The sequence below is a fragment of the Lathyrus oleraceus genome, chromosome 1 (assembly GCF_024323335.1).
Source record: "Lathyrus oleraceus cultivar Zhongwan6 chromosome 1, CAAS_Psat_ZW6_1.0, whole genome shotgun sequence".
In the NCBI taxonomy this organism is placed as follows: Eukaryota; Viridiplantae; Streptophyta; class Magnoliopsida; order Fabales; family Fabaceae; genus Lathyrus; species Lathyrus oleraceus.
The window spans coordinates 166,378,020-166,394,378 of NC_066579.1; the positions used below are offsets into that span (position 1 = coordinate 166,378,020).

General features: G+C 33.9%; 1 protein-coding gene across 1 annotated transcript; it reads left to right on the top strand.

The window, feature by feature from the left end:
• The first annotated feature begins 3,966 nt into the window (after positions 1-3,966).
• On the top strand, positions 3,967-6,724 carry LOC127124979 (14 kDa zinc-binding protein). The gene is made up of 5 exons (XM_051054182.1): positions 3,967-4,329; positions 4,913-4,970; positions 5,720-5,809; positions 6,119-6,236; positions 6,332-6,724. The coding sequence occupies exons 1-5, from the start codon at positions 4,202-4,204 to the stop codon at positions 6,397-6,399; spliced, it is 462 nt and encodes a 153-aa protein (XP_050910139.1). The 5' UTR covers positions 3,967-4,201; the 3' UTR covers positions 6,400-6,724.
• The last annotated feature ends 9,635 nt before the right edge of the window (positions 6,725-16,359 follow it).

Here is a 16,359-nt window from a genome sequence, read left to right on the forward strand (position 1 = left end):
AAAAAAATAAGAAATCGTTAGATGAGAAATAATTTAATAACTATTTTAAGATTAACTATAGTTTGGTAGGAGTATTACATCGTCATGTCCAATGTGATCCAATAGATTTCGATAGACTACAATAGCGTGTTTCGGACACCTATTGTAGTTCATTCCCCTTACTGGCCACCTAAGATAAAAAAAAAGGAGTGAAAAATATTATTTACTGTTAATTTAAATAATAGATATAATTAACAAAATGGTAAATAGTAAAGTGGTAGACTTACTTGGTTGCAAAGGGGAACGCGAATGGACGTTCATTTTCTGGGGCGAGCGACGGCATCCTAGACCACCCCCAAGCTTGAAGCAAATAAGCACATGAAAAAAAAGTACAGGTATTCTTTTTTGCATTTTTACACAATGCACTATATAGATGGGCCAACACAGCTGAACCCCAACTATAAGTGTTTACCTTATTGATGTTGCGTAATAAAGGTAAATACATTATATTCACAGAATTACCTGTACTTTCTGGAAACAAAAAGTTACCAAATAAAATCATAATATAACACCGAGTTTTTATTATCTTCTCATACTCGGTTGAATCTTCAGACAGTACTATACTGTTATAATATTGTCTAAGGTATTTTAAATTTATACCTTGCCCCCTTGCTTGACTAGATGTGTCTCCCTCAGGTTCGTCGTCTAACAAAGGGGCACCCAGTAATTCATTGCATATGTCGTTGACATGGTTAACTTTCCCATTGACTGCCTTTCCATCTATACGAAGGCCCAACAGCATGTACACGTCCTCAAGTGTGACGGTACACTCACCAATCGGAAGGTGAAATGTGTGGGTCTCGGGTCTCCACCTCTCCAACAAAGCTAGGATGAACTTGTAGTCCACCGAGTACGAAACAATGTTTAGCAGATTTCCAAATCCACATCCTCTAATATATGGTTCTATTAAAGGATCGTGGGGTACATATTCATGTACACGACATCTAAACCGCTTCGGATCCTAATAACAAAAAAACAAAAATACAATTAGTAGAAGAAATACATTCTAAAGAAATATGTACAACATGTAATCCATAAATAGAAACTAAAAAGAAAGAGATTTGTTTGAAAGGTATAACACAAAGAACACAGAGATATTACAAGTAATCCATAAATAGTAACTAAAAGAGAGAGATAACATACAAATGTCGAGATATTCTCGATTGTGCCTCTGTGTTCATCGCCCATAGTTAACAAAGACATGATTCGAGATGACAAAGCTTAAGTTTGTTAGATGAAAGAAATGTGATAGAAGGAAAGAGTGTGATGAAGATGGTTTGATAATGTTGATATGAGAGGGTATTTATAGATGAATAAATGAGTAGGTTTAGAAACTATAATGAATTACTATTGGTTGCATGCAACGGCATAAGAGGTTAAAAACCTAGTGAATGACAAAAGAGGAAAAATCAATGACACAAAGTGAAAGGGAATCTAGCATAGCATGTGTGAATGACAAAACTAGCATAAGGGAATCTAGTAGGCGCATGTGAAGAAATCACATGCAATAGGAGGAGGAGCCTTTCCTAATGGCGCCTACATGTGATTTTTCACATGCAAGAGGTGGCGCCCTTCCTCTAGGCGCCTAAGTGTAAGCCTTAGGAAGAGGCGCCCAAACCATTGGCGCGTATGCATTATTTAAGGAGGAGGCGCCCAAACCATTGGCGCCTATGTTTTTGCCAAGGGAATGGGCGCCTATGTTTAGTGTTAGGTCACTGAATAAATTAGGGCACAGAGATTCCTGATTCCCTCTGTATTGAGTATTCTTTTCACTCTTCCGTCTTCAATCTTTTCACTCTTCCCTCTTTATGTTCAGTCTTTCCTTTGCGTGCAAGTATAGTCAAGTCTGTACAGACTATTATGAATTTATTAATGCATTGGCCAAGTATTTATATTTTGCGTTTGAACAAGATTTACAAATCAGTTAGTTCAATTCCATTCAACACAATGTCTTCCACACAACAATATATGATCAATGCACATGTTGACGGTGAAATATTTGATCATCAGTTGTTCGGTTTTTGTTTTCGAGACACACAAGTGACTCGTTTTACAATAAATCGGCGATCAAATTTTTCACACCTAAAACAAAGAATAGAAAAGAAGTTGCAGTCCAATAATGTCGGTCAGATCATCTATAAAAATCCATTTTGTTTTGCAGATAACCAGGTAAAATTCTATCAAAGGAAGATTCGAGATGATGATGATGTTCAACATATGTTTGGCAGTCACGAACAATCCGGTTATAACGATATAGAGTTGTATATAGCGGCGTGCTCAAAGGTTCGAAGAGATCCATCCTACTTGCTATCTGAAGTTTACAAAGTCGCCAGCCTTTCAAATGTTTATAAAATTAGTTTTTCAGTAGTGGCAAATGAGGATTATTGGCCAGAATATCAAGGGGACATCATCTGGCACAACGAAGTTATGCGAAGGAAGAAAAAGGGTCGCCCTAACAGCACCCGAATTCGAACCGAAATGGATACGGCGAACAAAATGGTTAGACTATGTAGTTCATGCCGTCAACCAGGTCACAATCGTAATAACTGTCCTAGTGTTAGAACTAGCACAACCAGATAAATTCAGATGTACGTCTATTGCTATATATGGAAACTTAAATTTATTTCAAAGTACCTCTGTTGCAATATATGGAAAATTAATTTTACTTCATAGTAGACGGCTTTGACGAAAAGACAGTTGTTCATAAAAAATAACACAAACAATTAAAACAACTAGAATACAAAAACTATGCGATTACAACCATCAAAATAATTTTGAACATGTACTGCATCATCCTACGAGCGTCTTGGTCGGTCTTAATATCCACCCATTCACGCACTTCTCCGCTTTGGTTGAACGTGGACACAAGCCATTGTATTCTTCTAATCCGTTCACCCTCTCCAATTTCGCCCTCTAACCAACTATACAACGTCCGATTAAGACGTTCAAACGTATCTGTGTTCCAAAGTCGAACCTGTATCGGAGCCGCAACGGCAGAAAATATTACATCAGCATTTCGTTTTTGAATATATCTAGACATTGTTAAAACAAAGAAAATCAAAAATGATGGTTGCACTAGACTAGAAGATGAGTTTGAGTGAAAATATAAACTGAGAGATGAATTTGACTGAAAATTTGTATGCAAGGTGATCGTATTTATAGAGGCGATAAATCAGACACAGAAGACACACAGAAGGGCCCCTAAAAAAGACACACAAAAGAAACTAAAAAACCCTAGCGCACACACACACAGGCGCCAGCCTTAGGGGCGCCTCCCTTAGTGGGAGGCTAAGGCGCCAACCCTTGGGGCGCCTCCCTTAAGGGCACACAAGGGCGCCAACCCTAGGGGCGCCTCCCTTAAGGGCACACACAAGGGCGCCAACCCTAGGGGCGCCTCCCTTAAGGGGGCTCTAACTAAGGCGCCTGCCCCTTTGGCGCCTGCCTTTAAGGCTCCTTAAATTTTTAAGGGATGCGCCCACTCCTCCGGCGCATCCCTTAAAAAACATGGTTATTTTGGAAAATATTTTGAAAACCCGGTTATTATCGTATTTAATTTCAAAATCATGGTTATTTTAAAAAAAAATTCGAAATTCTACTTTTACATCTTTCATCTAACTACTGATGTTTTGAGTAGCCAAATTCTCTCTTAAGCGAGGTAGACTTAGAATTGTACTTTATTATATATTTAATTTAATGTATTTGATGTAATCATGATATTGTGTCCAAATTAATTTTAAACAAAAAGTAGAATTTTTTATTGTTAATATTTATTATATTTGTATTATGTTTGTGTATGCCTTGAATTCTCCGAAAGAGTCTCATAAATCTAAACCAATGCTAACCCGTGGTTATGCCTTGAATTCTATCATGCATCATGTGCGACACATTCCTCAATTTTTACTTACGTGGACCCTATAAAATTCCTGTAACACGTCATACTCATAAACACAATGTTCATTGTTTTTTCCACTTAGTGCACAATTAATATAAAAATTTCATGAAATATAAGAAAAATTGTTGGTTTCCTCCTTTTATTCATTTCTTTTGTTAGTTCTATTCTTGTCATCATAACTTTTACGAGAATACTACTACCATACGGTGCGTTTGGAAGCAAGGACATTTAAGTCATTACAACTTATCTGAATAAGCACGTTTTTAATCTATGAAGGACAAGAACACAAACGAAAGAATTGCTGTTTTGACATCACACTTCACTCATTCAACTTCAATGGCTTCTGAGAAAGAAGCTGCCCTTTCTGCCATTCCTCCTGATTCCGATTCCCCCACCATGTATGCTCCAATCTTCTCTTTTTGTTGTTTCTGTTTTCATGGGTATTTCAATTTCTCATAAAGTTTCGATTTTTTTGCGGTTTGATTATTTGGGTTTTTAGTTTGTAGATACAGAAACCCTAAAAAGGTTATATTGCAATTAGGGTTATTGGGTACAGAAAGTTTTTAGTGAGTCAATCTTAATATTGGGAAAAATGAATTTTTTGAAATTGTGTGCTTGATTGATAGGACCCACATTTGAAAACTGGTTGTTTGTTTAATTTTACTTGGATCTGCTTTTGATGGGATTTTGATTAGGGTTTTTGATGTGGTGATGGTGGATACACACATACACCCAAATTTGTTCGTGTTATGATTCTTGATATTATGGAGAATTGCGGTCACATGAGGCCTCAGTTGTGGTTGCAATGCGGTGTCGGCAATACAGAAACCGCAATGTCGCGACCAAGATTGAATACCGTTTTGTTTAGAACCCTAGGTTTTGCCTCCTTGTGTTGGATGTAGAAGATGATATTTTAGTTGTTTTGAGATCTTTAAAGTGCCTATGATTATTATGCTAAATGTTATATTTTGTGATGCACAGATTTGACAAGATCATCAACAAGGAGATTCCTTCTACTGTTGTTTATGAGGATGATAAGGTACTTCATGATGTGTGATTACAAATAGTGGATGCTGTGTTTGGTGTTTTCTTGAAGAACTTAATTTACCGATCCGTTGTGAAAACATTACAAATATAGATTATGTTGAAATTCCTTTGTTTGTATTGTTGTGTTATGTATGCTTATTAATCTCCTGTTTTTTTCAGTTCAATGGAAGTTCTTTATCGTCTAGAGTTAGATTTTGTGTAAACATGCAAACTGTTCAAAAGATTTTCAAGTGCATAATCACATTCAAATGTTAATTAGTTGAAATTATGCTTCAAATCCTTGTTCATTTTGTAGAGAAGTTCACTTTGACGAAGCCTTATCTTACCTAAGTAATGTAGTAACGAATGAGTGCTGAATCGTAAGATCTTAAGTGCTAAGGATGCCTACGAGTGCTACGATAAGAGAAAGATCATTTACGTCGCAGGCGTGGTCAAGGTCAAGCTTTTTGAAGCACGATCGTAAAAAAAAACGTGCTCAGTCTTTTTTTTTGGGCTTGTATTATGATTTTCATGTTTTTGTCTATGTGTATATATATATGTATGCAATTACCCTTTTTCCTTTCGGTAGGATCTTACACGTTGTGCTAACGATTTGAGTTTTACGATCTTTCACAAGCCGATTGATCCTACTTAAGATCTCCTGCTTGACTACATTGTACCTAAGTCTTGAGAATAATTTATATTTTTACCTTTTCTTGTTGTGTTTTTATTAATGTAACTTGATTTTCCCGAATTTCTAAGGTGCTTGCCTTTAGGGACATAAATCCTCAAGCTCCCGTGCACATTCTAATCATTCCTAAAGTCAGAGACGGATTGACTGGTATCTCTAAGGTAATATTTTCCCACTCTTTCATTTTAAAACAAATCTTGCAAATGATTATGCAACTATGCCTACTGTCATCAAGCACAAAAGTTGTTATCCTCTTTAATTTCATTGATATAAGTTTCTATGTAAATTTGTCCTTTCTTGCCTGGAATATGAAGAAAATCATAGATTTTGTTTAGTACAGTTTGTCGAAACTGTTAAAAGTTGTTTGGATACAAAGATTGTTCGGCTTGTCTCATCCTGCAAGAACAGTGATGCCTTTTGAACTTTGAAGTGTTATTCTCAAGCTCATTTTATGTGCAATGTTTCTTCAGGCTGAGGAGAGGCACTTCGACATTCTTGGCCGACTTCTCTACACTGCAAAGCTGGTTGCGAAGCAAGAAGGTCTTGACGAAGGCTACCGGGTTGTAATTAACGACGGGCCACAAGGATGTAAGTGTTATTATCCATACAAGAACTTGAACTTTGATGAATAGCATCACTTTTTTTTAGAGTTGTTGATTCTTGAGTGATTTTGATTTTAACAGGCCAATCGGTTTACCACATTCATGTGCACGTTATTGGTGGTCGTCAGTTGAACTGGCCACCGGGCTAAAATGAAGGAAACGATTTGCGGCGAGCCGTCAGGAATGGTAGGCAATAATACTCTGATTGTTGTGCTGTGTTTCAACAATGGTTTAAGTGACTAATAATTTGATTTGATACCTGACATTTGAAGCTACTATGGTTCTTTATTACTTTATATATGTTATTGAATGTGTTTAAACTGATGTTGAATTTAGGTTAAAAGTGAGTTGCAAAGTTGTTTTTACAGACTTTGATTGCTGTTGGTTGATTGTTAAAGGGCTCATTTGTTATGGATTATTAGAAAAAAATTGATTATCAAAGCAACTTATTTGAAATAAGTTAATTTCTTATTATTTTTTGTTTTAATTTTTTATCATTGGGCCATTGTGTTTGCATTCTAATGGAGTGGAAGTCAATACCTACTAAACGACTATTACAATTTACTTGTATTCAAGAGTACCAATTTCTCACATTTTAAGCTAGTTAAATGACTCATAGTCCAAAACATGTTGCCTAATAAATGAGAGGGGACACCAAGTTACTAAAAATAATAAGTTAATAATTGATGTTGATTCTTTGGTAAGTGTTTGTTGAGCAATCCATGTTTTTTTTTTATAAAAAAGATTAATATTTTCTTGGATATTTTTGTATTTAAATAGTTTTAAAGTTTTAACAATTGACATAATTACATTGAATTAGCTTACAAATTTGATTAATTGAATACAATTATTTCTCCCAAACTAAAAAGAAAGTGAAAGCATAAGTTTGATTAATTTTAAAGGATTTTTTAATACACCCATATTTTCTTAAGCATCATACCAAAATATTAAAATGTTTTTAATTTTTGGAGCATCTCATGACATATTTCAATACATGTGCTTTTAGGTACGGGTGGCAAAACGGGTTTGGCCCGTTGGGCATGCCCGTTTTGCCGCAACTTTTGTGTGGGGTGGGCCAAGGATTTAGGCCCTCACCCTCAAATGTGTCTGCCCCGTCCCACTCCGTTTTTTTCGCGGGCTTTTGCGGGTACGTGTATTTACATAATTTTTTGCATTTTTAGGCTTAAATAGTGTAGTGCCCGCGGGCTTTCCCCGCCCCGTCCTCACTTTTTTGCGGGGCGGGTCTAAGTTTTAGGCCCACATCCTCAACTATGACGGTCCCGCCCCGCCCCATTTTTTTGCGGACTTTTGCGGGGCGGACCTAAATGGGGTGGGCATGCCCGTTTGCCACCCCTACTTTTAGGGATGTATCTGGGTTGAGTTGAATTGGATTTGGTTTAACATGTGTTTTTAGGGATGTATGCGGGTTGAGTTGGATTGGATTTGGTTTAACCCGTTATCCAACCCGTTCAAATTTTAATGGATTGAGTTTGTCGTCCAATCCGAACCAACCCGTTCATTAATGGGTTGAGTTGGATTGAGTTCGTGGGTTGTATTTTAAATTTAAAATATATTTTTTATGATTCTTTTTGTCGATTTAAAAAAAATACAACTCCATACAATCATATTCATTTATAATACTCAAATTCAATGAAACATATCATATAATATTTAATAAAATTCATCTATACGATATAACATTTTATAATAGTATAAAATTAAAAAAAACACGTTATTTCCATAAAATATATAATTTAAAAATATATAAAATAAAATAAAAAATAATATTTAATTTTAGAATTACGTAACTTCATTGGTCTAATAGTATTATCGGTGGAGAATAATTTTATTTTGAAAAATTATAGTTATTAGTGAGATATTAATTATATATTTTTATTTAAAGTAATAATAAAAATAATAATAAATTATTAACGCCACAAAAATGAGTTGAATCAACGGATTGCAAAAATCAAATCCGATACCCGAACCAAAACTATGCGGATTGTTATGGATTTGATTGAGTATATCCAGAAATGAATGAGTTCGAATAATTTATAGGTTAAATTAGTTTGAATCATTCGTGAGTCGATCCACATCCATAAATACCCTTTATGCTTCATTCGATTTTCGACTTCATATTTCAATTTTATGAATACATTTATTTTGAAATGTACATTCGAAAATTATTTGAAATGTATTTTTAGAGTCTATTAAACTTAACTAAGTACGTCCCTAAAAAAAGTTGAATTAGTACTACACATCTATCAACATGTCCCAATTAAAAAAAGTTGAATTAATATCCATCAATATTTTCGAAAATACATTTTTGAAATAAATTTATTCGAGTGTGATTCAAAAACGAATGAAGTGTATATATTAGATATTTCTGGAGATGCATCTTCGGGATTTGAAGAGTATTTTTGAATTTCCACATAGTGCCTAAGTAATATATAATATGGTACATTAAAAGATCCCCTATTTTTATTATGAGGAAAATAATATTAAGATGAATGATCATAACTTAAGTTGAAGGAATGACTGTGTTTCAGGATGCAAATGTCCAATCACAAGAGTCTAATCCAGAAAGTCACCACAAAAGACAAGGAAACAAAATAAGTAAATAGGGAGAGCATCGTAAAAGAGTCAGACACCTGATCCAAATGCTACATTGGCTGGCAATCCTCTGTATTAGAAGAAGATAATTTTAACTACATATCATATTGTTAGCTTAGAAATTTCAAAAGGAATTCGACAAGGAAGTCAGTTGGAATTTTGTTAAGTGTAGGGTAAAATCAAATTGTTTTTCGACCGAAGGATTTGTCACAGGAGCAATAGGAGTTGAAGAGCCAGGCTAAGGACTTAGAAAAATTATAAAGAAGTTCAATGAGGTGTGAAGTTTGAAAATCGTTTCTCTCTTATGTGCACGTACTTTGAGTATAATCGAAGTTTACAATGTTTTTGCCATCCCTTGATCCTAATGCTAGAATCTCTATTATAATGTTATAAACTAACTATCTTCCATCGGTCAAATGATCCTCCGTCCAACACGTCATTGTTGAGTGTAACTGTCGCTCGATTCGATCTCCACGTGTCTCTGCTAATTTGGATAAGACCAAAAAACAGTTACTTCAGTTTGAGTATAGTTAGTTTATAGCATTATAAATAGGGATTCTAGCATTAGGATCAAGGAGTGGCAAAAACATTGTAAACTTCGATTATACTCAAAGTTCACACACGTAAGAGAGAAATGATTTTCCTGAAAAAAAATGTACTTGTCTACCACTTTTATAGCTATGCAAATATACCTTTTTTCCATTTAAATTTCTTTATTGTTTGTTTATCTCTTAGCATTCAAAGACTAAGTTCGACATAGTCGAAATCAACATGTCAGTTATATTTCATAAGCATAGTTATTTTATTGAAAATACTCAATATTCCTTGCAAGAAATCCAACAAAATCGAATACATACTTCCTTTTCTTAGAAACTTAACACGAACTTTCCCTAGGATTTACTAGTTTGGTTCTTCAAGTAATTAACTCAAAATTAAGTGATTATTTACCAAGAACACGAATGAACAAATTGGCATGTCCAGTGGGACCTGTTTGTGCAAAAGTTGAGTTTAATTTAAAAAGTGTTTGTCTTTCGTATTTGTTGAAATCTTTCTTTCATATTTAAAAATGATTTATGCATCCGAATTTGTATGCGTTTGAGGAGTGATAAAACTCTAGTTGAAATGGTCCATCCTAGAAACAACCTGCTTCCCTAAAACAATGCTCCAAGAAATGAAAACTTGTCTCTTTGACGGTTGAAACAACATAGAAAACTAATCCCATAACGATTAATCAACCTGTTATTGACCGGTAGTAAGTATGACACCAATGCCAGGGGTGATGGTTGTTTTTCCCGCAACAACAAGTATGTTGACTACTCCAAGGCCAACAAGTATTCCCTTGTTTGACCCTAGGCCTTCGTACATATCAAATTTCACGATGCCACAAGTGTAGAGAGATTTTTCCTATGGTATGCCAACTGTAGTGATGCGATGTTACAAAGCAACACTTAGACATTTGCGGATAATAACGTGAAAATGGCGTCCCCTTCGAATAAATACATGGCTTTGGGGTTTGCCATTAGTCACCCTAGTCGAGCAATGCATCAGGGAGAGATTACATTTGCGCCCTTGAATGTGTCTACTCTTACGATAAACTCCATCTTGTTAATAAGAAAACAAATGGATGAGAGTAACCACGAGATAGTTAATATGCTAACTTAACAAATTGGTACGGTGTTCAACCCTCTAATTCAAAGTTAATATGTGAAGTGTTGACTGCTTATTCAAAATGAACAAATATCACGTATGATTGAAAAGTGTTTTATATAAGGAAATCAATACACAATGGTTTAAATCTATCGAATATTATGGTACCAAAATCCTTCACAAATAAGTCCTACGGGCTTAGCCATATCCTAATTATCTATGTGTTGTGCTTAAAATAGAAAGTTGGGAGGAAAGTAATTAGTTTGCACCATAATTTGCACCATTTGAGTGATAACTTGCCACTACAAAAATTTAATTGGTAAACAATATAAGTTAACATATTAATGAAAGATTCAAATACCAATCATCACAAGTACTTTACCATTTCTTTAACGGTCTCTTGTCTAGGGATTATAGTTCTTTTATCAAAGCCAAGATCCAAATGATCTAAAATATGGTCTTGGACAGAGGAAAATTTTACTTCATACCCCTACGTTTAGTCTCATACTCCTACAATTTTTAAAAATACTAATTTTACCCTTAACTGATTTTAATCAATTTACCATTTCATTTTTACCATTCAGTTGATACTTCCAAAAATTACACATTCCACCCTCGCACCGGAACTCTTGAAAAAAGACTTCTGGTATGTATTTTTTCCAAACCGGAAGACTTCACAAAAGACATCCGGAACACACCAAGTAGTAAACCGGAAGACTTCAAGAAAGAGTTCCGGTTCTTTAATAAAAAAGAAATGTTCCAGAACACTTATTGAAAGAATTCTGGTAAACAAAGTGACACATACCAGAACTCTTTGAAGAAGTCTTCCGGTTTGTTTTTTATGTATTCCGGAACTCTTCTTTGAAGACTTTCGGTTTGCAATTTTTTTAAATTTTTTTTATTGTGCAGGAATGGAAAATCTTCCCCAAATATGTGTAGATACTTCTGATGCGTTTATAACGACTGAAAGATTTGGTACGCGAGAATAGGTGATCAGATGGATTAAAGAGGTTGGAATCGATAATAAAGTATGTTATTATCAGTCATTCAGATACTGAAACAAGCAAGAGAGGGAGAAGTAACAAATTAATATTTGGTTGTGATAAAGGTGGGAAACACAAGAGTACTGATAGTGGAACCCAAAGTGCGTCCAAGAAATGTGGATACCCATTTAAAATCAGGTCGACTCTGGCGAAAGATGGGTCTGGTTGGAAGATTGATGTAAAATGTGGGTTACATAATCATGGTTTACCTGATAGATTAGAAGGTCATTCCTTTATTGGTAGGTTGACCACAGATGAGAAGCAACATGTCGCTGATTTGACAAAGAAACATGTACCACCTAGATACATATTGTTTTCCTTGCAAGACCGAGATCCTGAAAATGTCACTTGGATTACACAAGTATACAAACATAAGAGTGTGATACAAAAAGAGATAAGAGGTCCTAGAAGTGAGATACAACATTTGTTTAAGCTTATTGATGATGCAGGCTATGTGTATTGGAGTAGAAAAAAGGATGACTCGGAAGTTGTGAGAGAGATATTTTGGGCCCATCCTGATTCAGTTAAGTTGTTGAATATTTTTTCGATTGTGTTAGTTATGGATATCACCTACAAGACAAAAAATATAGACAACCTTTGTTTGAAATTGTTGGCATGACATCAACCAAGTTGACTTTTGCTGTTGCATTTGCGTATATGGAGTATGAGCAGACAGAGAATTTTTGCTGGGTATTAGAGAAACTAAAAGAATTATTTGTGAAGAAAGATTTGTGTCCACAAGTGATTTTGACAGATAAAGATCTTGCTTTGATGAAAGAAATTGAAATTGTGTTTCCCAGATCGATTAATTTGTTATGTAGATTTCACATTAACAAAAACGTTGGTGCCAAATGCAAACAACATGTGGTGAATGACCTGCAAAAGACGATAAATACATTATGGATGGAAGTTGTTTGGGCTAGTGATGAGGTTGAGTATGGTCAACGGTTGCATCAACTTGAGCAAGCATGTGTTGATTATAGTGGATTTATTAATTATGTGAAAGACACATGGTTGACTCCACATAGACATAGATTTGTTGGAGCATGGATTAATCGAGTTCTACATTTAGGTAACACAACGACTAATCAGTACGTGTTATAATTTTTTATGTGTTATTTTTATATGTGATATTTTTTCTATGTGTTATTTTCAATATTTGTAGGGTTGAATCTGCTCATTGGAAGTTAAAGCAGATGTTAGGAAACAGTATATGTGACATGGTCAAATGTTGGGAAACTATGAATAACAACTTGAGGTTACAACTGAGAAACATTAGAGCTTCTTTTCAAAAGAGTTTTTACGAAATTGAGCACGCGCACATAAGTCCCTTTTATGGTTATTTGCGTGGTTCCGTATCTCGAGTTTCTTTGAGACGTATTGCTGAAGAGTTATTGAGAGTTGATCATGTTGAAATTAACAGGCAAATATGTGGTTGTACTCTTAGAACATCTTATGGGTTACCTTGTGCTTGTGAGTTAGGAAGATACGCACTAGGTGGTATACCGATATCCATAGATGTTGTTCATGTTCATTGGAGGAAACTAACTATGGAAGTTGAGTTAGAGGTAGGTGCAAATGAAAGAGGGGTTTCCGTTGCCACCTGCCATATTAGATTGGAAGAAGTTTCGTTCTCATACAACAACGTCTTGGATGTTAGGATTTGCAGGACGTCTACAACATTGGCAATTACTTACACCTATATTAGCATGAATATGTACTCAAAACATGAATATGTAATAAAAACATGAATTTTATATTATGTCTATTATATTCAGTTCTAAAACTTAATACATAAATCAGTGTGAACGAGACATGTGATTGTGCCTCACCCTGTGAATAAATCGTATAACCACTCCAATTTATAATATGAACCCCTGCAACTACGAACATGTGATTGTGCCTCACCCTGTGACACTCATAAGTAGTCAACAACAAGTTCAACATCAACCTCTTCCGTGACATCCTGAGGACTCCAGAAGACACCCCTGATGGGCAAGTGAAGCAGACATGAGACGTCATCCAAAGTAATGCTCATTTCACCAAACGACATGTGAAATGAAGATGTCTCTAGATGCCATCTTTCCACAAATGCAGAGACCAGATTTGTGTCTATCTTGTTCAGACTAGTTCTCTGAAGTGAAGATAAACCAGATCTAGATACCTAACTCTCCACCTGTTGTGGAAGAGCTAGTGGAACCCTAGATGTCAGCTTTAGTCTGTGTCCAACAACCTTTAACTCTTTCTTTGGACCTCTTTCCTAAAAACAATTAAAACACATATTAGAAAACACAATATAAAATATTCAAATATTATTCATTTTCAAATATATCCCGTTTATTTACCTCACCAAACCATAAATGACGAGCAACATGATGCTCATACTTCACCAAAAGAGACGTATCGTACGACCCTCTTGGATATCCAGCCGGCTTTGCTGCAGATGAAGATGTGCCCCAACCTAAACTGCGGTCTGGAATCCTACCATCTGCACCTCGTCTTCGAACCACTACAAAAAAATATTATAACAAAATAATAAAAAATACAAAAAATTAAAAAAATTAAAAATTAAAAAAAAATTAAAAAAAATGCACCGGAACACTTCAAAGAAGAGTTCCGGTGTGGAAAAAAACAAGGTTGACTACCGGAACACTTCTTAAAAGAGTTTCGGTTTAGTTCATCCAAACCGGAAGTCTTTAAGAAAGAGTTCCGGTACACAGACTTACAAACCGGAAGACATTCTAAAAGACTTCCGGTTCAATGCCCAAAAATACAGCGAACCAGAAGACTTTGGATAAGTGTTCCGGTATACATTTTCTGAACCGGAAGACTTACTCTTAGTATTCCGGTTTACGATGTCAAAAAATGCCAAAATATTCTCTTCCGGAAGTCTTCTAGCGCAAATGAAAAAACTTCCATTTCTGAAAAATATATCCTATTTATATGAGGATATTTTGATAAAAAAGATTTATTTGTAAGGATATAGATACAATTGTAGAGATACGAGATAAAATTTTCTGACCAACACAATCCTCAATTGATAGATAAATCTAACAAAATTAAAGTACTAGTAAGAAAGTCAAATGGCTTTAGAGTCTATTTAGAGTAAATTTAATACTTTATGTTACCAAACTCATACATGCTTTAGTATTTTTGACCTATATGACATTTTTGTTTATATATATAAATCAAATTTGTAATATAATTTATGTAAAAAAATATGAAATTAATAGAGTTTTTCTTAAAAATTAGTTAAATATATTTTCTCTCTCTTCTTCATCTTCAACTTTATATACTAAATTAGAGAAGTGATCATATAGATGAGAATGCAACATTCCTCTCGATCAATCCAAGCTGTCTTAAGAGACATGATGTGAATGATCTACGATCAATTAACAAAATTATTTCATGAATGCAAATAATTATTTTAAAATTTTGATAAGGCTGCAATAATTTAAAGTACCTCAGTGTCAATTATCCTTCCCGGACACAGTTTGAAAATTCTTTCTTAAGCATGTTAGAGTTTCAATCTTGAACAATTCCTCACTAAATGCATAAAAAATATTAAAATATGTATAGGTTGGTGTCATTAAATGTTACTCTCGAATTAAAAAATGATTACTTTTTCAAAAATAATACTTGGGATCATTCTTAGCATGAAAAACATAATATGATAATATGAAACATGTTCTTCTATAGGTTGGAGTTTACCAAGTTTTCTTGGATATTTTTGTATTTAAATAATTTTAAAGTTTTAACAATTGACATAATTACATTCATATTAAAATAAGTTTGATTAATTTTAGACAATTTTTTAATACACCCGTATTAAAATAAGTTTCAGTATAATAGAATCTCTATTTAAGTTGCAGAAAAATAAGGGAAGTTGGATGCAATGGATATGGTGGATTAATGGATATTACCGTAACAAAAATATATATAAATAAATGTAGGATTATAAATATATAATGAATGATATGATAGCACATTGGTTGGCATAACATCTAGAATTCTAGAGGGATAGTGTTCAAACCTTATGGCTTTCTGATCTGATATATATATTTTTTGAAATTATATTTTAATTAATTTATGGCTAACATTTTTGTTTTTATCTTTTTTTATAATTATATTTTAATTAATTTTTTCACCCTGAATTAATTCTTATAAATCGTGATTTTTATAATATATATGTCTTGAACTCCACTCTGGATTATTTTTTTTATAATAATTTTTTAATAAAATTTAAATTATTATATCATATTTTGATAAAGATAGACTAAATTCGATTCAAAAATACTAATTTCATTGACTTAGATGTCCAGTCTTACCTAATTACATCGAGTACAATTTAAAAATTAAGAATTTCATAATTCATAGGTTCAATTTTACTAAATTATATTTAGTAAAAGAATTTCAATTTGGATGGTCCATGTGTCAACGGTTATCTAACTAGAGTGTCACTAAAGAATTTTATTTTGATTATACATATGTTAAGTCTTACCTAATTAGAGAAATTATTGCTTAAGAATTATAATCAGAAAGATTTAGATATCCAATATTATCTATTTAGATTAAGTAGAATTTAAGAATTTTAATTTCAACTATTCATATGATTATTGTTACCTAATTAGACTAAGTACAATTTAATAATCCTAATTATGATGATTTCTATGTCAAATCTTACCTAATTAGACAAAGTAGGTCTTATAAGTTGACAATTATGATTTGATGGTCCATATATCAAGTCTGACCTAACAGTCCAATCTTGCATAATTGGACTGAATAGGTCTTATGAATTGTGATTTT

What these genes read in the sequence shown, in the direction of transcription:
- LOC127124979 (XM_051054182.1), top strand. Translation starts at nt 4,202, where the DNA reads ATGAAGGACAAGAACACAAACGAAAGAATTGCTGTTTTGACATCACAC. An exon ending in GATTCCGATTCCCCCACCAT is followed by an intron (nt 4,330 to 4,912) that starts GTATGCTCCAAT and finishes TGTGATGCACAG; the next exon opens with ATTTGACAAGATCATCAACA. An exon ending in TTGTTTATGAGGATGATAAG is followed by an intron (nt 4,971 to 5,719) that starts GTACTTCATGAT and finishes CGAATTTCTAAG; the next exon opens with GTGCTTGCCTTTAGGGACAT.